Source organism: Danio rerio, chromosome 11 (genome assembly GCF_052040795.2).
Source record: "Danio rerio strain M-AB ecotype USA chromosome 11, GRCz13ab, whole genome shotgun sequence".
NCBI lineage: Eukaryota > Metazoa > Chordata > Actinopteri > Cypriniformes > Danionidae > Danio > Danio rerio.
This window is the reverse complement of record NC_141031.1, coordinates 39,565,010-39,589,534: the sequence shown is the minus strand read 5'-3', so window position 1 is coordinate 39,589,534 and position 24,525 is coordinate 39,565,010. Positions and strand designations below refer to the sequence as shown.

Genomic DNA, 24,525 nt, shown 5'->3' with positions numbered 1-24,525 from the left:
CCATGCGGAAGGTCATCAGTTCGATACCAGCTCGGAGTTGGGTGGCATAGGACCGGCGGGGCTACATTGGTGCCGTGACCCTGATGGGAGTGAGGTTTAGGGGGGTGAGTGTAACGGAGGCCAGCTAGTGAGTGCTGTGCAGGTTAATCTCACTCCTCTGACCTCTAAAGGTGCTCGAGTGACAAGTGCTAGAGGCCATGGTCTTTAGCGTCCTTGTTAGAGCAACCGACTCCCATGCGGAAGGTCGCCAGTCCAATCCCAGCTCAGAGCAGCTTGGGTGGTGTAGGACCGGCGGGGTTACACTTACATAGATAGAAATCCAATGAATAGAAAATTACAATAATATTGGATGTTTTCTACCCTTCATTCATTCAATTTCTTTTCAGCTTAGCCCCTTTATTAATCTGAGGTCGCCCCAGCAGAATGAACCGCCAACTTATCCAGCACATTTTTATGCAGCAGATGCCCATCCAGCCATAACCCATCGCTGGGAAACATCCACATACTCATTCACATTCATACACTATGGACAATTTAGCTTACCTGATTCACCTGTACCACATGTCTTTGGATTTTGGGGAAAACCAGAGCACCCGAAGGAAACCCAACATGCAAACTCCACACAGAAACGCCAACTGACCCAGCCAAGGCTCGAACCAGCGACCTTGCTGTGAGTCGACAGCACTACCTCCTGCACCTCTGCTTCGCCTGACATTTCCACCATAAATATAATTAACTAAGTAAAAACAACTTGCATTGTAGTGGATCATTATTTAAGAAACATTCAATAAAGTATCTTACAAAATGAACAATGTAATGAAGATTCATGAAGTATTTTATTTTTTTTACATGTAAGAGGTTATTTCTTCATTAAAACAATCCTGTTTGGCTTGACACCATTATGAACAGAGTTTATGTAAGCTAAAACTAATTTTAAAAAATCGCAGAAACATTTATTTGCATAAGCTAACGTCGTTGCGCCGTAAGCCCCGCCCACTCAATTAACCCAGCTGGACGCACGGAAAGCATGTCCTAGGAACTGATAATTTAAAACTCACTGTCTACACTGGATACTTTAAACTATGTCCAACAAATTTATGACCTGAAACAACATTTTAATTTTATAATGTTGTTTTTGTTTAACAGCTCGCTTTCTCTAACATGCAGAAGGTCACCCTTCACACACAACTGGATCGATTATCGCTTCCGAGGATGTTTATGTTTGTTCACGCTTTGACTTAAGATTGTTTTGCAAAGAAGCCACGGTGTAACGTTAATGGAAAGTTCGAGAAGAAACTTATTTTGAAGGAAGAAGCCAACATTATTTGATCTGGTACAGCTGCTACATCAAAACAGTGAGTAAATCATTTCTAAGTGCTTTGCTTGGACTGCAAATGGAGGTTTATTATGGGAATCTACGTCATAGCGAGTCGTTTTCCGCCTTGTTTTATGACACTTATTAGCACAAACTGGAAACTAATACACATGCTTTCAAAACACTTATGCTGTTGTGTTATCCAAAATTTAATCTATTGTAGCCTACTAATGTATACTCTATTACAAAGTGCATAAATATCTGTCTATTTAGTCATTTCACCCTGCATGTTAATTTCATATTTTATACTGTCGTAACTATAGGACATAAAAAAAAAACTTGTATGTTAACTTGTGTACAAGTAGTTTCGGATACTGTGCATTTCTTTTTTGATGTTTTGAGTGTTTACAAACTACTAGCAATATTTATTTTTATTTTTTTGTAGTTAACAGTGGCTGTATCCTTGTTAAAATATTGTGCGCATAGTGAGAGTTAAAGTCGTAATTTTTGTGAATATTTAACTTTTTATGTGAAAGCTTTAATATTGTAAGTAAACCTAAAGTCAAATTTTACCAATAATTTTAGAAATAAATAACATTTTAAATCATTTACAATTTTCCACCAAGCATACCAAGCTTTTTATTTTCTGCTAAAGTGTAAGGTTGAGCAACATCATACCATAACAGTAAGTAGTATTTGGTTCACAATGTTCTGTTTTACTCTGGTTTTACTTCAGAAAAGGACATTTTACCCTCCCTGGCCCTTTAATCTGAGACTCAGTGCATCTGGATCAAACTGTATTCTTGATCTCCAGTGTAGGGCTGAACAGGTTTATCGGGGATCGTGCTGTACAGGTGGTAAACACTCTTTAAAAGAAGAATTACAGAAAAGATAAGATAAATGTGTTGGTTTTCTGTTAACCATGACAGGATTTGGTGTTTGACCATGTTCATACCTCAGTTTGCTCTGTATTTCCCTGATGTTGTGTATTAACTGACACATCTGGAATGCAGAACAGAAGCAGATCATCACTTCTCAATGCCTCAATTTGGAATTATTATTATTATTTTTTGGATATTTTTGAGTTTTCATACTCATTGTAGTCCTATTAACAGGAAACAATATTTAATTACCTGAGGGCTGATAGATTGGGTTTTCAGAAGTAATGAAAGTGTCTGTAGGGTTTGCTGTGTTGTGCTGATGTGACTCTGGGTGCTCCAGATCTGTGCATGAACAGAACAAAGCAATTTTTAAGTAATTGAAAACAATGACAAATGTGAAATTGCTTTACAGTCTCAAATCTTAGTAGTTATATCATTATGCTTTGATGTCAGTAACACCAAAGTCCCTTTAAAGCAAGTCATTTCACAGCAACCATCTTCGAAATGCTTCTTGTGCAGTATGCTTGGACATTCTGTTTAAATGGGAATTATCAAATTGTCCAAAATTGCTAGCCATGTTTATGATTAAATTTCATAGGAATCGCCAATAAAATAAGCAACAACTGTCTTTCTAGTTAAATTTTTTTAACGTTCAAATCACACAAAATGTGCAGAAACATCTGATCTGAGCCCCTTACTTGTAGAATTGTCGGTCTATAATCAACATTTTACTTCTTTACTAGAAGGCAGGGTTTCATTGGCCATATTAACCCTTATTAACCGTCTTGTCTAATTTAGAGTCTTTGGTAACAACATACAATCTGCATGTGTTGATACCAAACATGATGCAGAGTGATTGAATGAGTGCACTTGCAAAATAGTTAAAACTACAGAGTTCTGAAGGGAGGATGTAATGTTGTTGCCAGAAACTGTAGAAATGCACATCTGGGGTTAGTCCCTCCCCTGGAGAATTGTCAGTCTATAACAATGAGTGATTGACGCCTGTACTAGAAGGCAGGGACTTCATTCACCATATTGACTGTTAAACTTTACCCCATTCAAAACTATATGAGTGACATGTCTTGTGTTTTCTATAGTTTTTGATGTGAGCATTGCTTTATTTTAAAAAGCTTCCAAACTCTTTAAAAGTGCAGTTGTCATTCTGAGAAGTTGCTTATTTTGTGTTTTTAAAAAAGTCAGTTTTTTTTTCAGTTCCTTAAAGTTGTCTGTGATGATTTTCTGAGAATGATTTTTGCTTACCCTCAGATGTGGGTTGAGATGTGGCTGGTACAGAAGTGATAAGAGAATAGATCTCTGGTGATCCAGAACAACTCTAAAAAACACAATAAGCAACTCTTATTGATATGGCAATCAACTCTAAATGACACAGGGGACTCTAAATAACCGTGTTAAGGAAGACCTTTCAAAAGTTTATTTTACTTGGTTATTATTGTGTATAGTGATTGTAATTATGAGATATTGCAATAAAAACTGTAATAAAATCACTGGTGAAAACAATATGAATCACAATATGTAGCATAGGAATCAGCTCATAGATGGGTATTTTTCTTCATGAAACCTGAGATTACTGTCCTTTCATTTACAGTCCATTACTCCAAGGCCATAAGATTATAAAATCAAGAAGTTAATACAAACATAGGTGTTAAGAGTTCTTAAAGACTTTGTTGATTACAGATTTACTCACACATGTAGTCTCATTGATGCTTAAATGTTTCATAATATTTTTTAGATGAACCAACTCTTTAAAGTTGGTCTTTCTGATTTTTTTTCTGATCTATAAGAAAAGTATTGAATCCGTGATTTGTCAAATCTGATATGTGTGTAACACATCTGTGTATGACACCTTTACAAAATTTGCCAATATTATAAAATATGTATTACTTTGTGAGATTGTAAATGCAAGGATACTCACCGTACCATTTCCTTGACTGGACACATCAGTTTTCACAGATTTATTTTTATAGCTTAAAATAAAAGTGTATCATTATGGAATATTTACATGCATGCATATATCAGTTTGAAATTAGACAGTTTCACATTTAAACATTTATTTACAAGAAAGTTATTGAAAAAAATAAAACTAATCATGAATGAATGGAAAAACTTACAGTTTTATTCTCTTTTTGCCTTAAAAAACACAGAACATTACTTGTTACATTTTCGATGCTGAGAAAATTCTATATTGAGCAGTATATAGTCCAGTATACAACTGAACATACCTAGAATTTGTGTGTAAATATGACTTACTTGCAAACCAGCTCAGACAAATAAATACAGACAAAATGACACCAGCACAAGAGAAAGCCAGCACTTTAACCCATGGATCTGTGTCAAAACAAAACCACACATAAATCATCTGTCATCCTGACAATAGAAAAAGATTAAAAGTAAATGTTCCACAGGCATTCGAAAGAATGCCATCTTAAAATGCTTTCAAAAATTAAGGAAATAATTGAAAATAAAACCTTTTGTGAGTGGACCAGTTGTTGTGGATAGTTGTATATATATATAATATATAATTTCTCAATAAAAAAATAACTTGATATATTAATATTGATACCAGACAGAGAGGATGCTACCCTGGAAGCTACAGATATTACACAATTTACTGTATTAAAATTAAGTATTTGAAAAAAGTCTAAATCAGCATAATTATGACCCTAGTCAGCGTTGAATTCCCTTCATGGACTACCAATTTCAGTTACAGAAATATCAAAACTTTTTTTTTTTTTTAACCTGACATTAGAATTCAGCATTTAAATTCTACACAAATACTTTTATAATGAGAAAAAGAGGATGATTTTACCTGTGGTGTCCTTTGCTGTGTTTTCTAATAATGTAAAAAGAACATACTACAAGTGAAATCACTTTTCAGAAGACAATTCTTTCTCAAACCTATGATATTCTTCAAGACTTATGTTATGTTAAGATTTCAGAAGACAGTGTTGCAGTTAATGCTACAGTATAAATTACCACACAAATAAATGGAGAAAACGAGATCCTCTGAGGAGCCACAGAATGCTGTCAACTCATAATCTATTACCTCATTGGTAATCACTTCATTTAGCTGATCACATATTGACAACTTAGACATGAGGGTCAAGGTCAGAAATTAATTGTTAAGAGACAAATATTGCACTAAAATAAACCAAAATGCAGTGCAAATTTAAGGAATAGGACAAAAAATGCTCCTACATAATTAAACTAAATATGACGGTTACAAGTGAAATCTAATGCAAATAAAATTAATTTAAATAAGTGTCAGTTTGTAACATTATATTTAGATCCATGCTTTAGCATACTTCTACATGTTTCTTTGCAATGCTGAGCAGTGTGACCAATCATAAGAGTTATGTGCTCAGTAGCCAATCAGCAATCAACATTGCTAAAAAGCACCAGGGGCACATTCAAGCTTAAACCAGTGTGCAACATTTTGTTAATGTTTTGTAATATAGTAGACTGATAAACCAATAAATTTAACCAATAAAGAGGTGTAGTTTAAAAATAAAAGTAATTTTAAAATTAAGAATAGCAATGGCTCTGAAAAGGGCAAATCAACAGGGACAAATACATCAAGAAAAAAAATTACTCTACTATACCCTATACACTTAAAAGAATGCACTTATCAAATGATTTGAAATATGAAAAAAGAGAAAGAATATAAAACCTGTGTATTTTGCTGTGGTTGGTTGATCTGTTGAAGTGTGAACTGTTGGCTCAGCTGTATCAAAAAAAGAAATAAACTGGACAAATGCATAATGATCATACACCATTACCAGACAAAAAAGAGGCTGCCATAGAAATTACAGGAAAAAAATGCATTTCATTGGTGTATTAAAATATAAAGTTAAAAATATACAGTATAATGTATTAACTTTACTAGTATAGTAACAAAACAGAATAATCATGACTATTGTCAATGTTATTTTTTTCTGTATGTTTATTTACTGTTTGTCTACATCAATTATCATTTTGAGTTATAGATCAATCAAAATAGCAGCTATATGTTTTTTAATCTGTACATTTTAATCTGTCATGCACATACCTGCACTCTTTTACTAAAGTGAAAAAAGAAAAATAAGTGAATTTACCTGTGGTTTGCATTGATGTACTGGTTGGCAGGTTTGTGGTGGAATCTTTGCCTAATAATATAAAATAACATAATGTAAGAGGATATTTTTTCAAATTTTAACCTGTAAACAGTAAAAAAAATCTCATTTTTAATATATGTTAAGATTTTAGAAGGCAATTTTACAGTTTACACTGTAAAGTATTACATTAACAGAAAAAAACAGAAATTCTCTGGGGAGCCACAGATTGGATTTAACTGAGAATTCTCATATGGTCTCAATTGGTCATTTTGACAGGACTTTAACAAGTGTCCTGTTATGAATAGTGATTCTTTTTAGATGTGTAAAATGCCTAAAAAAAGTTGTAATGCTTATTATTGATCTAATTTAAATAAAATGGTTTGCAGTACGATATTACGAAGATATTACAAAGACATGTAGCACCGTTGTCCAGCTAGACACAACAATTCGTTCCTCTGCATGTCCACACATGTAGCAGAATGACAATAAAGCTCAACTTGTTTTGACTTTACTTGATCCGTATTCGGTACTGGTTGCAAAAATCATGATCAGAATTTTTTTTTTCATTTATTGTGTACATGGAAACATTTTTCAAGATTTGAAAATGAACATCTAATTTAGTGCTGCACTATTAATCTTATCGCAATCGCGATGTCAGCCTATGTAATTACATTACAGCAAATCTTGCGATTATATTAAATAAACAAAAGCGAAAGCAGTGCGTGAGCAGCGTGTACGCATCGCGTATGGAGATCAGAAGCAGCACACAGGCGTTTGCCTTTCACACTAGCTGCGTCTGCAGCGTGCAGCTCTTCGGCAGCTGCTGCAGAGATCAATATATCTCTGTCTATTCTATGTAGTTACATATATTTCTCTATATATACAAATACACCTTTAAAAAAAAGTTTTATCTGCACTAAGGCCCGCTGGATAGGCAGTATAGGTAAATGCTAAGGGCGCTATACATCCAGGGGGCGCCAGAAATGAGCGCAGTTAAGTTGGTTTTGTTTTCCATATACCTGACACATTCAGTGTTAGACGGCAATAACTCAAAAACCTCTTACCCTAAAAAGATCTTAAGTGTGTTTCCTACAAAAAGACAAAGCTGGCTATGTTTCACAGCTGTCTTTTTCTTTTTTTTGCTCGACATAAGAGCACTTTTCCGTTTAAGCAGTCGCATTATGTGTGTAGCCAGGAGAGCTCGCGCTGAGAGGAGCTCTCAGTAAGGGACCGTCGGAAAAGTGCTTCTTTTTTTTTTTTTTTTTTTTTGCTCCGCTCAGATTCGGGTGTGTGTTTAAACAGACAATACACTTAAAAATATGTAAACATGTCCGTCCTGCATGTTTTACTTTAAAACTAATTCTTTCTTAAATGAGCACAAACAGTTACTGAAGTAGTTGAATGCTTCTTATAGATCTGTGCATTCTCACATGAACACCTCTGTTATCAAACAAAATGAGAGATTCATTTGCTGCTCTTCACTAAATAACTATAGTAACTTTAATCAATATGCAAATACAATTAAATATTTTATAGCTTTATTTTATTGTCAATATTTTCTAATGTTTGCTATGTATTCTATCATTTGAAGCTATGTGTTGTCCCATATTTTTTACATCCCAACGTTGACAGATTGCTAACCAATAAATAGCTATAGTGCTATCTGTTAGTTTTAACGGCAGCTAATGTTATGGAAGGGCATAGACGTTATGGAAAATATTAATAGTAATGTAACTACCCCCATCATTCCTGCCTCGTGCAAATGTGCAAATAATGAATCTATTCAGCAATAACGGTAATTGCATTGGCTTATTTATCAGATGTTTTTCCAGCTTGTAGTAGTCGATCAAAAAGCGATTTAGTTTCTTATGACTATACACTAGCAGTGGAATTTACTGCAATGTGACGGGGCACCACCTGAAATCTTGTCTAGGGAGCCAAATTGGTTAGGGCAGGGCCTGCCTGTGATATCATATCATTTGGTTTTTAATTGTCATGATGTTTTAGGCCTAGTTATAATAATATTTATACAATATAGTTATAATGATATTTATACATGATCAAACTAGTGTTACTTTCTCCACTTTAGTAACATCCAGCAGCAGAGTAACAGCTTGTGCAAAGTATGAGACGGACAAAATTAAAAAGTTAATGCATGCACTTATTTAACTTATATATAATACTTATATATACTTAATAACTTGGGTAAACATAAAACAAAGCTGAATAAAACTTTCTCCCTCTGCTTCAGCTGCACAGCACACAGCGAGCTTACATCATCCAGCATGCTTGTCGAACTACACTTCCCACAATACACTTCGCTATGGACTACAACTCCCGTAAATACTCTATTCCCCCTCTCCTGTCACACTAGCGTGCAACTTAAGCAAAACTGATTCTAAAATTTTTTTTACATTTGGTTTTGTAGTTTGGGCCTAAATAAAAGTTTGTTGCAGTTTTTAATCATTTAAGTTCATTTGATTGATTATATACAAGTCATTTATTGGGTAAAATTGCTACTTTTTTCTGTCATTCAATGTGTTTTGGTTATTATCAATGCACTGTCACTTTAATTGAGCGTGAGCAGCGCGGAAAAAATAGACCCAGCGCCAAAACTATCGCGCCACTGCTGCTTCAGTGACGCTCACGCCTCGCTCTGACGCGCTGCTGCTGCGTGCGGTATGAAAGCTCAGTTAATTTGGACGCCGAAAAAACGCACTGCTCACGCTGTGCTTGTGGTCACGTGACTTCATGCAGCGCAGTGTGGAGACGGGAAAAAATGGATACAGAACAGACCAACACTAAACTTGTGCCTCTGTTATTTGGTGATATTTTGGCTTCAGGATATCGGACACTGAGCAGAAAGAGGTACAGTGCAAAATTTGCCAAACTAAAATCGCTACATCACGTGGCAACATGAAAAATTTACATCAGCACTTGAAGCAGCAAAGAGAAAAGTATGATGAATGAATGGCGATAAAAGCCAAGAGTAGTAATGTAAAAATATTTTAAAAAATGGGTATTTGTTTTATTTATCTGTACATTCATGGCTCAACAATAAGGACTGCCCAGTGGCCCAGGGCCAGCGTGAGAGACACTTGGGACTGTAGACAGGATAATTACTGGCCCGATTAGGACAGTGCTGCCACTGCAACATTTAATTGGTCTGCGACTATTTGTCAATTGCGTGCATTTTAACTTTAGTCTTTAAACACTGCCTTCTCTGTGATGTCGTTAACACCATATTGCTTTTTGGTTCCTCTTGTCTGATTTGATGTTTTGAGCATGCTATTTTTTTCCGTAACCTGGTAACAGCCAGTACAGCGAAGAAACAGCGACATGGCAGCAACATCAAATTGTAAGGCTAAAAGAAAATGTCTGTTTCTACCGTCTTGGAAGCAGACATTTACGTGTGAACAATGCGACAAACAAAAGGGATAAAATTTTTTTAAAAAGTAATGTTTTGCATGGTTTGCCATCAGTTTGACAAGTCAGCCACCTTTTGTTAAATAATTTCGAACCACAATAAAATACCTCCACATTTTCCCCTGCTCTTTTTGTTTGGAAAACACTTTTATTAACATGTTTTTAAGTATTGAAACTCTAGATTCACTTTATTTTTGACACATTATTTAAAATATGTCGCAAAAAATAGCTAATAACTTCCCTTTTTTTTTGGTGGGGCCAGTGAAAATTTGGTAGGGCAAGTAAAAATCTGAACCACTGGCCCAATCGGACCAGTAGAAAAAAATTTTCTTAGCATTGAACCCTGACATTTGACTTTTTAATTTTATTTTAAAATTAATTTAATGATATTTATTTCAGTAATGTAAAGATGTTACTGTTATTTAATTTTGTACAACTTTGTTTTAATTTGAAAACATTGTTCATTTCTAGTTGTTGCTAGATTGCACTGTATACTGTATCTCGGTTGAAAAATAAAAATTTCAGCATTATTAGTAATCTGTGTGTGCATTTTTTTTTTAATAACAAGCAAGTTGAATCATTCCACTTGTTTATCGTATCGCAATCGCAAATCGCAATTTTTACCTTAATAATCGCAATGTGATATTTTTCCCAAATCGTGCAGCCCTAATCTAATTTATTAAACAGTTTTAAAAAATGTCAGCAACAGACAACTCCTAGGGCATTCTGTGAGCCTTTGTTGAGTATAGTAGATTCTAGCTATACTGCCTAAATATTAATTTTGATGATTAATAGTATTGAACTTACCTGTTGTTTGTTTGGTGCTGCTGGTTGACTGCTGATTTGTCTTTGAATGGGGGTCTGCTAATATAAAATAATATCAAAAGAGGAATAATTTTTCACAATGGTATCATTTTACAGTTAAAATAAAGCTTCACAAGACCAAGTTTTGTCTAGCTTACCAGCTGTACTGTTAAGCTGTGTGGTTTCAGAAGTGGACATTGACATTGATGCTGCTGAAAAAGCATTGTAAAATCTGCATAAATGTACATTTGAGAACATTTAATATAAGCCTGGAGGTAGGGCTGCACAATATTTGAAAAATCTAACATTGAGATAATTTGTTATTCTGAAATTCAAAACATTTAATAAACCACCTGTGAATGTGGAGTTTTTGCTTTTTGTTTTTTGTTTCTTAATGTTTTTTTTATTAACTTTTAAAAAACATTAGTAATGTATTATCCAACTTGATATAATGACTTTCTGTCTCTCTAGATCAGCTATGATCGGCTTTTTTTATTTTTTATTTCTGCATAAATATATCAGCCCCAGAATTATGGCACAATCATAAATATACCTCTTCTGTCTGTTAGTGGAAAATGCTCAGGTTTTTTTTATGGATCAAAACGAGTTCATAGTTCAATGGAGTAAATCAAACTAATTTGATAGTACAACATTTTACAGGTCTCTAATCATTCAAAGAGCAAAATTTATTTTAAAAAGTGAATAAAAAAACTCACCTCCAATGATGTGTGTGTCACTGTGTGGAGATCTGATGTCAGGTTCAGTCTTCAGTGAATAATCACAGCTTAACTGTTTGTTCTGCACTGGTCTTTTCAAGAGATCACTAAGAGTTGGATTAAACTTACAAAGATGTTTCTCTCCAGGTGAACTCTCGGAGTCACGGTTGACCAGAATAGCATCATCTCCATAGTAAAGGCTACAGTTGAAGACAGCTCTGACTAACAGTGGTATTTCACAGATTATGCTGAGCTGATTCTCATCTTCACTAACACTAATGACGGGTTTCTGAAGTTTGTCTGTTAAAATAAAATAATACAGATATTAAAACACTGCATTAATAAAACACAGAAGAGCAAGAGTAAAATATCTCACCTAGAACTGTGACTGTGACAGGAACTGAATTTGAAGATTTATTCTTGTGTCCGTCTTTTATTGTGTAGCGGCAGCTAATGTTGACTGATTGAGGAGATTTTCCACCTGCCTGTCTGAGCACTTCAACACCAGTGAGGTTGAGCTCACATGATGGACTGACTTTAGTTTTGAGCCTTTTTCCATTTATTGTAAAATTACAATGCTTTACTGTAATATCTGCTGGCGTCTCACAGCTGATATTCACTGATCTGGATTCAGTAAAGACAGCTGGAGATGCATGTACAGTAGGAGCATCTAGAATAAAACACAAACGTCCATCACAACACTTATCAATGTGTGTCCTGAAAGGAGTCTGTTAAAAGCGTATATACGGATATTTTCAATAACTTCCCGTATGTGTTTCTCAACTAAAACCTAGAAATACATTCATATGAAAAGCACAGATGCAAGTAAATACAGTGGATGTTTCCAAATAATATCTCAGATTAATACATGCACCTTTTTTTCTAGTTCCTCAAATATCGACTTGATCAGGTCATCATAAACAGTATAATACATTTTTATGCCATATCTAAAGTGAAACTGATATGGATGAAAGCAGAGAGGTTGTAGATTCATGTCTCTACATTCAGCTAAACATGTACAGTGCTGATTACACATGCTTTTTAAAACATCGTAACATTGACTTTTACCACAAATGTGAACAGAGTATTTATACAAGTGCAGATCACTTACTGTTGGACTGAACCTCAATAAGGAGCTGAAAAACAATGAAGACGAACAACTTCATCCCAGCGAGTGTGAAACAAACACAATGAAACACACAATGGGTGAATTAGGAAGTAACACATTAGAGGAAACCATTCAGCACGATCAGTTCTGTGAAGATGAAAGTATATCACGACACCATGTGTACAGCTGTAGTTTAATAGGGCAGAACTGGAGTACATGATGTGTAATGCTGTTTGTGCTCATAAATTTAAAGAGGAAGAGGAAATGCAGATTTATAGTTACATTACAAAAGTGTAAAATAATGTGGGTGTTATTGATGATAATAAAAAAATGCAGAAGCTTCGTAATTGTAAATGCAATAATGGTTAAAATTAAAAACGGTCTGTTCGAATAACGTTATCTTTAACTTATTTAAATAACTGAACGCGCGTGAGGAAATATGGATACAGCGATTTTCTTTTTGTCTCACACTACAATGTCAGGTTTAGTATTTTATTGTTTGCTAAAAGTTTAACTGCTTTAACGGCATGATTTATGTTTTTGGAGGAATAAAAGAACTTTACAATAAATCAATCATAAAATGCGCTCCCCCTAGCCCCCCACCCCCGCCAGATTTTGGTTTGTTTTTTCAGGGCAACAACATGCTATTTGGGCACTAAAACACCAAGGTGTTCTCTATAATATTATATGTGAATTGAGAAACAAACAAGAAATACAATAGAAAAAGTTTGAATTGAACATAAACTATATCAATAAGTAATATTTCATCAATAACTAGCCATAAATGGTGTATTGTGAGTACTGTGGGGTACAGATTGAATGTACTTATTTATTAATGTTTATAATACACTGTGGAACCTCAGAAAGCAGTTGTTGGTGGATGTGAAGCAAAGGTGGGTGCCACTTTTTCATCACTTGGCTTTAGTTCAGGGTGCCCAAACTCGGTCCTGGTGGGCTGGTGTCCTGAAGCTCTAATCCCAATTACACACCTGAACCAGAAGCAACTAGTATACAAATGTATTGGCAGGTTGGCAACTAAATAAACTCTGCAGGACACAGACTCCTTTTGGGCAACCTCTTTTAGATGTTTGCTTTTTGTATCTCCTTTTACATATCATATTCATTAATATAAAGATATTTAAATTTAACGTGAAATCTATCTTGCGTGCTGCTAGCAGTGTCAATTAATGCAAAAGTATGAATCTCAAAAATAACACGACAGTGTGTTATTTTACTACGGTATCTGCTGGTTTGCGCACTAATCCAGAACTCCACACCACTCCGGCGGCAATGGTACGGCCTAACTGTGAGCGCAGAAAAGAAAAATGGAAAATCACAATAATGTGTCATTATTTAAGGTTTGCTCTGACCTCAAAATTTAAATGCAACAACCCAAACTTGTAGAAGCAAAAATTAAAGCGAGTGTCAATTATCCGTTGTTGAAGTACTCAGAAAAAATGGAAAATGAAAGTTTAAGATGCATTTTTCATTTGTTTAATTTTGACTGCTTCATCTAATAGAAAAGTAATCATTTAAAAATGTAAATATTTGCAGAGATATATACAAAATAAAGTGGTACACATAGCTATAATGGTGCCTTAAGTGTAATGAAGCAGGTGACATGTTTTGAGGAACATAGAAGTAAAAAGAGATGTTTTCTCCACAAGGTGTAGTTCACGTCATCAACAGAACCTGCCAAAATACAGACATTATTATCAGATGTTTCTGTATCATGGGGATTATGCATACTGTAACTCAATCAGTTAAAGCAAGGGTGCCCAATCCTGTTGCTGGAGATCTACCTTCCTTCAGAGTTCTGCTTCAACTCTGATCAAAAACAAATAAACCTTTATTGGGATTGGGCACCCCTGCTTTAATTAATCTTGTACACTGTACTTACTAATAAAACAGCAAAGATGCATCAGTCCGATGAGCCCAGACAGAAATGAAGCAATTGGCCTGTCAGAAAAATACTTTCACATTAGTTTGTTACGAAAAGGGCATGAGTGAATAATTATGAGGTTTTTATATTACAGAATGAAAATACCACAACATGAATATGAAAAACTGATTAATTAAATATTTTTTTCAATCTTTACAAATATTCAGAATATCAGTGTTGTGTTAAGGGAATGATCAACCTTCAGTGTGAGTAACATAAGGAACAGCTGAAACAGAACAGATATCAGATTAAATCATATTAAAAGGAAAACAATAGTGTTTTAACTAGTATTAATATTACAGTCAGCAGTGTTTATATCCAGCTCTTACAATTTAACACTTAATATTTTATGAGAGAATTTAATAATATTCTTACATGTTTCTGTCTTTGTGGTGGATTCAGGAGTCGATGCTGCTGTGAAACAGAATCAACAGCGTGTCAGTCTGATGTCTTTATCTGTTCAATTCTACAATTTAGCTTTAGTCATGTAACAATATTTGGCCGCAAATTGCTGACTGACATCACATATTTGGGAAAGGCTTGTCTTGCTATGAATGTGCACAGTACATTTAACTCGCTAAGAGACACAGTTTTTCAGTAAGCAATTTAAATGTAAACCCATCAAATTATCTTTAGATGATTGTCATTTAAACAACTTGCTGCAAAATGAAGACCTCCCTCCAGGATTATTTGTCTCTCTGGTTTTACTGTTTGATGTTGTGCGTGTGATGCGAGTAAAATTTAATTTAATTTAGTTTTATTTATTCTATAAAATATGCAGAACATTTCTAACAAATTCCAAACACATGCATTGTCATATAGAATAGAAAAATTACAACAAAGAAAACAGGCTAATACAAAAGAAAATGTGTTTAAATTTTTAAGTTTTAAATAAAAAGTTTTCTGCTGATTTAGAAATTCATAGTCTCTTTGATAATTCTGGATTTAATCACAGCATTTACAGTATAAGTCTTGGTCAGCTCTCCACCAGTCTTTCTCATTGCTGTTGGGTGACCGTATGCCACTCCTGGAGCGAAATTAAAGCAGTGCAATGCAGAAGAGTTTAAGACAAGTCTGGAGATTTGGAGTGATGGCTTTTTTTTTTTATGTTAGTATGTTTTTTTTTTTAATAATCTCACTTTACTGATCTGTATAGAATGACATGATTTCTCATTGGGTTCTAAACTACTGAGAGGTAGTAAAGGCCACCGGAAGAGTTTGATCAGCCATCATACTGCACCATACTGACAGAAAGCCCCAATGTCTGTTGCACAGGGATTACTTGCTCCCCATCATAATTCAAAAATGACCTGCTGTACGGTTACAAATGTGACATGAAGTTTAGTACACAGGATGTGGCAAATCTGTTCAAGCCTATTTTGTCATTTATGTGCAAATTTTAAATTTTCTTTTCCTGTTAGGCAGGAAATGTTAGTAACAGCTGAAAAACGGGATCATAACAAATAATACAATACTGTAATATTCATAGAATGTAATGTTACTCCAATAGCAAAACCACCTGACAGCTATAGATGGGAGCAATGTCTCTTCTTAAAACAGGGCATATAGAGCCATATATATACAATTAAATTTGTTAATTTACTGTTACATTGTTTAAATTGTATTGGTATCATATGAATTTACTTAAAGGTGCAATAGGTGATTGTATTCAGAAATATTTTTTATTGTGCTCGTTGAAAGTCTCTTCACATTCTGATAGTAATGATTAAAGTAGTCTGTTTGGTGTGGAGTTATTGCAAAAATCGAGAAAGTCAATGGATTTGTTTGATTCGTAGATTAGGCTATTTCAAAAAGGGATATTCGATAAGAATTATTAAATCTGGTAATTTTCCAAAAAAAAAAAAAAAAAATTGGTTTGTTGGTTGTACATTAAAGGGCACCTTTGGTGAAAAATCTACTTTTCAAGCTTTTTGGACAGACATGTGTATAGTGTATAGGCGGTCATATTGGGGTGATATAAACACACCCAGTCCTTTGTTTTCAATTTAACAACATAAAAACGGTGGACCAATTGGAGCGATTTCGAGATCGACTGCAACTTGATGTAGGAGTGCGGTTTCCCCGCCCACCAAATTGATTGAAAGCTTAATAACATGTCTCTGTAGTAATGCGTTTAATCATATCAACAAGACAGGACATGCGCAAAGCAACCGAGAATACAAGATCGGTTCAGTTTGCAATAAGATCATCAAGCATCATCAAATGTGATCAAGAGTGAGTTTTCCAAGTTTAAAATGTTTTAAAAGAGTGCATTTTATTAAATTACAGCTATTTACTTCAGCTTTACTTCATCACCACAGCTGCTAGTCAGAACAATTATAAAAGAAGACGCTTCAATCCCGGTTTGTGGATAATAATAATGTCTTGCATTTATATAGCGCTTTTCTGGGCACTCAAAGCGCTTTACACATAGGGGGGAATCTCCTCGTCCACCACCAGTGTGCAGCATCCACCTGGATGGCGCGACGGCAGCCATTTTGCACCAGACCGCACACCACACACCAGCTGATTGGTGGAGAGGAGACAGAGTGATGAAGCCAATTATGATATGGGGAGGGTTAGGAGGCCATGATGGACAGAGGCCAGTGGGCAGAATTGGCCAGGATGCCAGAGTGAAGGTGTGGTCACACTGGGGTTTTCCTCCCATAGACTTCCATTCATAAGCACGCGAATGCGTCAGACCAGAAACGCAGGGTCATGCGCCAAGTTTCACAGGTTGCTGCAGTGCAAAGTTCAAGCTTGGTGAACCCTGACCTGCGAAATTGCATCTGCGTGAGACCAATCGAGGATCAAAACATGATCTCTCTGGACAGAAATTTAAATCATGGAGCAATTGCTCGATTTTTATTTATTTATTTTTTATGTCCAATAATCTTGTTTAATCCCGCCCCTTTTTGCAGAGCCTAACAGCAGAATTTCGCAAACTCAAACTCTGGTGTGACCACAGCTTCAAACTCCTACTCTTTTTAATGACCACAGAGATTCAGGACCTCAATTTAACGTCTCATCCGAAAGACGGCACTCACTGAGCAGTATGGAGTCCCTGTCACTATGCTGGGGCATTAGGACACACACAGACCACAGGTTGGGTGCCCCGTGTGCCTCACTAACACCATTTCTGACAGCAACCTAGCTTTCCTATGTGTGTGGTCTCCCATCCAGGTAGCTTCAGTGGGTGACCATGTGAGAGTTGCAGTAAGCTGCCTGATGCTTAATCATTTTTTTTTTACATTAACATAATAGATATCCATACAGCAGTGGATATGATCGCATATCCTGTCACATTTGTGACAGACAAGTCTGTGTGTGTGTGTGTGTGTGTGTGTGTGTGTGTGTGTGTGTGTGTGTGTGTGTGTGTGTGTGTGTGTGTGTGTGTGTGTGTGCGCGTGCGTACGTGCGTGAACTTTGTAATGACATTGTTTGTGACTCATCGTTGCAACTCCACAACAAATGCATCAAATACTCATTGGTAAAGTACTTACTGTAGTATTTCTCACAAATGACCCAATTTACAGGAGATTATAAGGCAAGGCACACTGACAGGCATGTGGCAATGTTTGTCTTTTCGCTCCTTTCATTCTGCTTCTTTGATAAAATACGTCTGTAGGCATGTGGTTGTATGTGTTACTTCCGCAAATACTGTGTGTGTTGCACATTTATTTATTACAAAGTTTTAAAAATGCATCTTTTCGGTTAAGGGTTAATATGAGCATCCCAGGTTTGGAATTTCTAGTATTGTTAAGTACTGTAATGTTTTCTTACTGGTGAATGACATGATCTAGTGTTGTTTATGGACATCTATTAGGTGCACGTTCTTGACTTCAGGAAGCGTGTCTTTGAAGACTCAGGGAGGGATGTGCGTTTTCAATGCTATTATGCCAATGTTAGCATTTTAGCAGATCAGCTACTGCATCTAGACTGATCAACTAATATTTTTAACGAACATGATTTTCTGGTTTAAGAATTTTAATCAAGAATAATCAAGAATAGCAATGGCTCTGACAAAAAAAAAACTTGTTAAATTTTATCAGGGCGAATCAGCGCAGACAAATCCAGACAAAATGACAATAACACAAAAGAAAAACAGAACTTTGACACATGTATCTGGGTTAAAAGCAAAATTTAAAGCATGTTTATGTATTATGATGTTTAATATATGTGCTTTATATGCACCTGTCCACCTGACAATTGAATTATTACACAGAAGAACTGAGAAAATATATGAATGCATTTTTTTTTTTTTTTTACATTTGTTGTGTTCATGGAAGTAAATGTTCCACACTGTACATTTGAAAGAATGCACTTATCAAATGATTTGAAATATGAAAGAGAGAAAAATAATATAAAACCTGTGTGTTTTGTTGTGGTTGGTTGATCTGTTGAAGTGTGAACTGTTGAATCAGCTGTATCAAAAGAAGAAATACATATGTACATTGTTGTACTGGTTTTATTGAGTACAGTAAATGGATGCTAGCTATATTGCCCAAATCTTTATTTTGACTATTAACACTGATTGATGAACTTACACGTTGTTTGGATGGTTCTGCTGGTTGACAGATTTGTCTTTGAATTGAGGTCTGCTAATGCAAAATAACATCACAAGTGGAATCATTTTTCACAAAGGTATCATTTTAAAATTTGAAATAAAGCTTCACAAGACCAAGTGTTATCTGTAACTTACCTGCTGTACTGTATATCTGTGTGCTTTCAGAAGTTGACGTTGAAGTTGATGCTGCTGAAAAAGCATTAAAAAATATGCAGTTATGGATATTTGAGAACACTTAAAAATAAGCCTCGAAGAACAGAAGGAATCATCATAAAGAAATAATAAAGCCTTTTTGATTACTAAATGCATTACTCACTACTTTCCATGGTCATGGTCATTGTAACGAGTGCAGTAGTAGATGATGAAACTGCAAAAAAATTTACCAGCATTACATAGAATAATTGTAATAACTTTAGAGAAGGGATGCATAGAATATAGATTTTGATTGTTCGATTATAGTCTGAGAAGTAACTAACAAAAACCAGAAACAACTATCTAATAATAATATCTAATAATTTTAGAATAATAATGATGACGACAATAATACTAACAATAAATAACATTATCATGCTTCCTTGAATGTGCTTGAATGTGAGTTACACGCTATAAAAAGTCCTACTGTTACTTTATGAGAAACAAAAATAAAGCATTGCAGTAAGAAATATACATTTTATCCTATTGTTGTTATGCGCATGCCAATATAACAACCAGAAAGATCGGACAAAAGACAGGAATAAAAGTCTCACTTCTACTACTCTTTAAAGGTTTTGGTTTCGGTTTGTGTCATTTTAAATGCTCAGCCTTGTTTTAATTTATCTGTGTTCGTGGAAAAAAGCAGGCGAGTCAGCCGGCCCAATATATGCAGCGCAGAGCAGCAGTTCTCGTTATGACCACCTGCACAGTACCGTTCTTTGTCATGAGCCGAAGTTCAGTATAAACTTAGTAGTCATAATATAAAATAGTCGTTATAAACTTAAAGTCAAGCTTCTTTGTCAAAAAACTATACAGTTAGATTTTAAATTTAGCATCTATTTGCACTGAACACGCAGTGAATGCAATGCATCGAGATTCAGGCCATTAGACTGCTGATCCACTCTGAGTCTTTTTGCACCCTCTCCGAAAACACTTGACTGATCTCGGCTGGCGGATCAATATTTGAAATGAGGTTGGAAACCTGTGTATTTTTCATTGCTTCTCTCTCAAACTTCACTTGTTTGCAGTTCCCGCGGTCACAAAAACCCTATTTAAACTAGTGGGCCTGAACAGCGTGAGTGCGACAGCACATTGCGTCGCGTGCCTCTCGCTCTATTGGAAATAATAAACTTGCTTAAGCTTTCCATAGTTAATACCCTCAGTCATAGTTAGTCCAGTGTGTGTGGTAATTAGTCTCGGTGTACAAACGAGCACACAGTTTGCATAACTTTGTGTAGTTGCTGCAGTTTTGTTCTGTGCAGAAACGCGTGTTGAGAAGCCTTTACGATTATTTAACCATAATGAATTACCGCGGTTAATAGTGAAACTGGTTAATCGCTGCATCCCTACTTGAGAGCGAATATCAAGTAACCTTGAGAAACCACAAACTACTGAGTCCTAAAATGCAGTAATAATTTCCACACAGTGTAATATTATACATACAGGTTTCAATCCATTAAAGACATTACAGAACCAAAGAACCAGCACTGTAACATTAAAGAATGAGATGGTGAGTTTGAGTTTGAAATTATAGTTGTAAATAAATTGGCACTTATAATACTTTCATTCATCCTAATGTACAAAGAAAACTTAAATGTATTTTACAATAAATGTCAAATTTCATACTGATAAAGCTGGTTGATCTATAAAGTAAATCATGATAAATACATATAAAGTTAGGCCCTTGCAGAACATATATTTCAACATTTTATTAAAACATTTCACATAACTTACTCTGGACTGTGACTGTCACTGGATCAGAGGGAGGAGATAGTACATTAAATTGTCCCTTCTTCACGACGTAGAAGCAGGTTATTCTCACTGATGACCTCTGATCTTCTGACCAAACACTGATCTGAGATGCATTGAGAGAGAGCTGACATGAGAAGCTTGGATTTGAGTAGGTTTCTCTTCCATTAATGTTGAAGACACACATCTCCATCTTCAGCTCTTCAGTATTCCCACAGCTCAGCTCAACTGTGTCTGATTCCCGAAGAACTGAAGCAGATGCTGACAGTCTGGCCTGAGGAAGAGCTGATGAAGATAAGAATGATCACATTCATCACATTTATATCAGATAGATGATACATAATTTTTAATTATTTACTATATTTTAAATATTTATTAAATCACCTGTTAATGTGGAGTTTTTGCTTCTCAATATCATGTTTTTTAATTAACTTTAAATGAGCGTCAGTAATTTATTATCCAACTTGATATATTGACTTTGTCTCTCTAACACCTCAAACTTGATCACATCATCAGCTTATTTATATATATTTTTAATTTCTGCATAAATGTATCAGCCCTGCACTCATGTATGCCACAATCATAAATACACCTTTACTGTTTGTCAGTTAAAAATGCCCAGTTTTCTTTATGGATCAAAATTATTTCATAGTTTAATGGAGTAAATCAAACTGACCTGATAGTACATAATTGTATAGGTCTCTAATAACTCAAAGAGCAAAATTCATACAAAAATAATAAAATTAAAGAAATCACCTTCAATGATGTGTGTGTCACTGTGTGGAGATCTGATGTCAGGTTCAGTCTTCAGTGAATAATCACAGCTTAACTTTCTGCTCTTCACTGATCTTCTCAAGAGATCACTAAGAGTTGGATTAAACACACAAATATGTTTCTCTACAGATGATCTCCACTGAGAGTCACGGTTGACCAGAATAGCATCATCTTCATAGTAAAAACTACAGGTGAAGTCAGCTCTGACTGAAAGTGGTATTTTACAGGTTATGCCGAGGTGATTCTCGTATTCAGTAACACTGATGACGGGTTTCTGAAGTTGGTCTGTTAAAGTGAAATAATTCACAGATATTAAAACACTTCTATGACATTTTAAAGAAGAGGAGAAGTGAAATCTCACCTAGAACTGTGACTGTGGCAGGAACTGAATCAGAAGATTTTTTCTTGCGTCTCCCTTTTATTGTGTAGCAGCAAGTAATATTGACTGATTGAGGAGATTTTCCACCTGCCTGTCTGAGCACTTCAGCACCAGTGAGGTTGAGCTCACATAGAGGACTGACTTTTATTTCTAGCTGTTTTCTGTTTATTGTGAAATCACAATGCTTCACTGTAATATCTGCTGGCGTCTCACAGCTGATCTGCACTGATCTGGATTCACTAAAGACAGCTGGAGATACATGTACAGTAGGAGCATCTAGAATAAAACGGAACAGTCCATCACAACACTTATCAATGTGCCTTCTGGAAGGAATCTTAAAAGCGTGTATACTGATGTTTTCAATGGCTTCACTTTGTGTTTCTCAATTTAAACCCAAAAATACATTCATATGAACAGCACAGATGCAAGTAAATACATCAGTAGATGTTTCCAAAAAAAATCTCCAATTAATCCATGCTTCTTTTTTCTAGTAACCCAAATATTGACTTGATCAAGTCATAAAAGACAGTGTAATACATTTTATATCATATATAAATTTAAACTGATATGCATGATAGCAGAGACGTTGTAGATGCATGTCTCTACATTCAGCTAAACATGTATAGTACTGAACACATGCTATTTTAAACATTGATTTTCACCTCAAATGTGAATATAGTGCATTTTATATAAGCAGAGATCACTTACTGTTAGACTGAACCTCAATAAGGAGCTGAAAAACAATGAAGACGAACAACTCCATCACAGTGAGTGTAAAACAATGAAACTTACACAATGGGTAAATTAGGAAGTAACACAGACTACAGGAAACTATTCAGCACAATCAGTTTTTGAAAAGATGAAAGTAAATCACAAGAGTCACAAGTCATGTGTACAAAAGTGTAAAATTATGTGGGTGTTTTACTGATGATCAAAATATTCAGAGGCTTAGTAATTGTCAATGCAATAATTGTTAAAATTACAAATAGTCTGTTCAGAATCAGATAACTTTATCTTATCTTTAACATATTTAAGGAAATGAACATGAGTTGAAAAACATGAGAAAACATTTTTTGTTTTTGTTTTTTATTTAAAATTTATCTTTTTAAATTTAAGATCTTAACTGATCCCATATTGAATCTGCATCAACATCCCACAACATCCCAAATTGAATCTGCATCAATCAAATATGACAAAGATGTTTTTATATCATCATGACATATAATTTATTTTTAAATAAAAATAACTGCATCAAGTGTAGAAATAAAGCAGGTGACTGATGTTTTGAGGAGCAAAGAAGTAATCTGAAGTGTTTTCTCCATCAGGAGGTGTAGTTTACTTCTATGGAAACATCAACAGAACCTGCAGAAATACAGTCTTCATTATCAGATGTTTCTGTATCATGAAGATTATGCGTACTGTTACTAATCTAGTACACTGTACTTACTAGTGAAACAGCACAGAGAAATCAGTCCCATGATTCCAGACAGAAATGGAGCAAGTGGTCTGTTAAAAGAAAAAAAAAACTGCTTTCATGTTCAATACAAAAAGGGCTGAGTGAAAAACAATATGATGTTTTTATATTTTAAAATGAAAATACCACAACATGATTGTCAATTTTAGTTTTTATTTAGTTTTGTTTTTGTCTTTACAAATATTCAGAATATCAGTGTTGTGTTTTGAGTGAATGATTAACCTTCAATGTGAGTAACATGGATCAGCTGAAACAGAACAGAACAGATATTAGATTAAATCATATTAGTAGGAAACAATACTAATTTAATATCAGTGTTTATTACTAGCTCATTAATTTAAACTTTTAATATAATATTTTATGATCGAAAAAAAATAATAGTTTCCGTATGTGGTAGAAAGAGGAGTCAATGCTGCTCTGAAAACAGAGAATCAACAGTATGTGTAAATTCAAGTGTATCAGAGTCTGATATGATTTCACAAACAATAAAAGAAATGTATTTTTTTTTAAATTCATTTTAAAATTAAACAATATTAAAAGTTTATTTTTACTGATTTGAAAATTCGTAGTCTGTGATAATTCTGGATTTTAATCACATAAATTTTGGTGTGATTTCACATTGCTGTTAGGTAACTTAATGCTACTCCTGAAGCAAAAAAAATAAAGCAGTGCAATGCAAGAGGGTTCAGGGCAAGTATGGAGATTTGGTGCAGCTTCTTCATTATTTCCAGAGTTGTATGTTTTCAAAATAACCTCACTTACATTCTGTGTTAGTCAGAGATTTTCCAGTAGAGGCTGCTGTTGAACAGCAACCGAGATTTCCAAATGTCAATGATGCATTTATTTTGGAAATCTATTTGAACTTGTGATTATAAATGCAGTACATCTACTACTACTACTACTACTAATACTACTACTACTACTACTACTAATACTACTACTAATAATAATAATATTAATAATAATAATAATAGTAATAATACACTATAAAATTACATAAAAACTGAAATGTGTGCTGGGCAGGTTGTTTTTTATATATTCATCCTAAATCATTCTGTTTACCTGAATATATATGAAAGTCTGTCA

At 34.7% G+C, this 24,525-nt stretch overlaps 1 protein-coding gene and 1 long non-coding RNA gene across 4 annotated transcripts in view; one reads left to right on the top strand and one right to left on the bottom strand.

Annotated features, from left to right (window-relative positions):
• Positions 1-982: 982 nt before the first annotated feature.
• Positions 983-24,525, top strand: part of LOC147841852 (uncharacterized) — a 202,938-nt gene continuing 179,395 nt past the window's right edge. For all 3 annotated transcript variants that reach the window (XR_015503014.1, XR_015503012.1, XR_015503013.1), the window contains exon 1: positions 983-1,355. This is a non-coding gene — a long non-coding RNA (uncharacterized LOC147841852). The remainder of the gene's footprint in view (positions 1,356-24,525) is intronic.
• LOC101885860 (uncharacterized) lies at positions 1,350-22,753 on the bottom strand. The gene is made up of 27 exons (XM_087272939.1): positions 22,674-22,753; positions 21,948-22,241; positions 21,569-21,871; positions 20,798-21,097; positions 19,188-19,238; positions 19,007-19,060; positions 18,852-18,905; positions 18,675-18,728; positions 14,680-14,718; positions 14,504-14,530; positions 14,287-14,321; positions 13,601-13,666; positions 12,366-12,465; positions 11,631-11,924; positions 11,255-11,554; positions 10,697-10,750; positions 10,542-10,598; positions 6,309-6,359; positions 5,885-5,938; positions 5,024-5,047; positions 4,465-4,542; positions 4,326-4,344; positions 4,130-4,181; positions 3,457-3,529; positions 2,449-2,538; positions 2,271-2,317; positions 1,350-2,181 (listed from the first exon to the last, which is right to left on the bottom strand). The coding sequence occupies exons 1-27, from the start codon at positions 22,726-22,728 to the stop codon at positions 2,092-2,094; spliced, it is 2,715 nt and encodes a 904-aa protein (XP_087129065.1). The 5' UTR covers positions 22,729-22,753; the 3' UTR covers positions 1,350-2,091.

Bases quoted from the DNA above. Each gene is read 5' to 3' on its own strand.
- LOC101885860 (XM_087272939.1), bottom strand. From the start codon at position 22,728: ATGGAGTTGTTCGTCTTCATTGTTTTTCAGCTCCTTATTGAGGTTCAG. The intron at 12,466-13,600 runs GTAGTAAAATAA...GTTACTTCCTAA, and splicing joins TGCGCAAACCAGCAGATACC to TTCACCCATTGTGTGTTTCA. The intron at 11,555-11,630 runs GTGAGATATTTT...TTATTTTAACAG, and splicing joins TGTCACAGTCACAGTTCTAG to ACAAACTTCAGAAACCCGTC.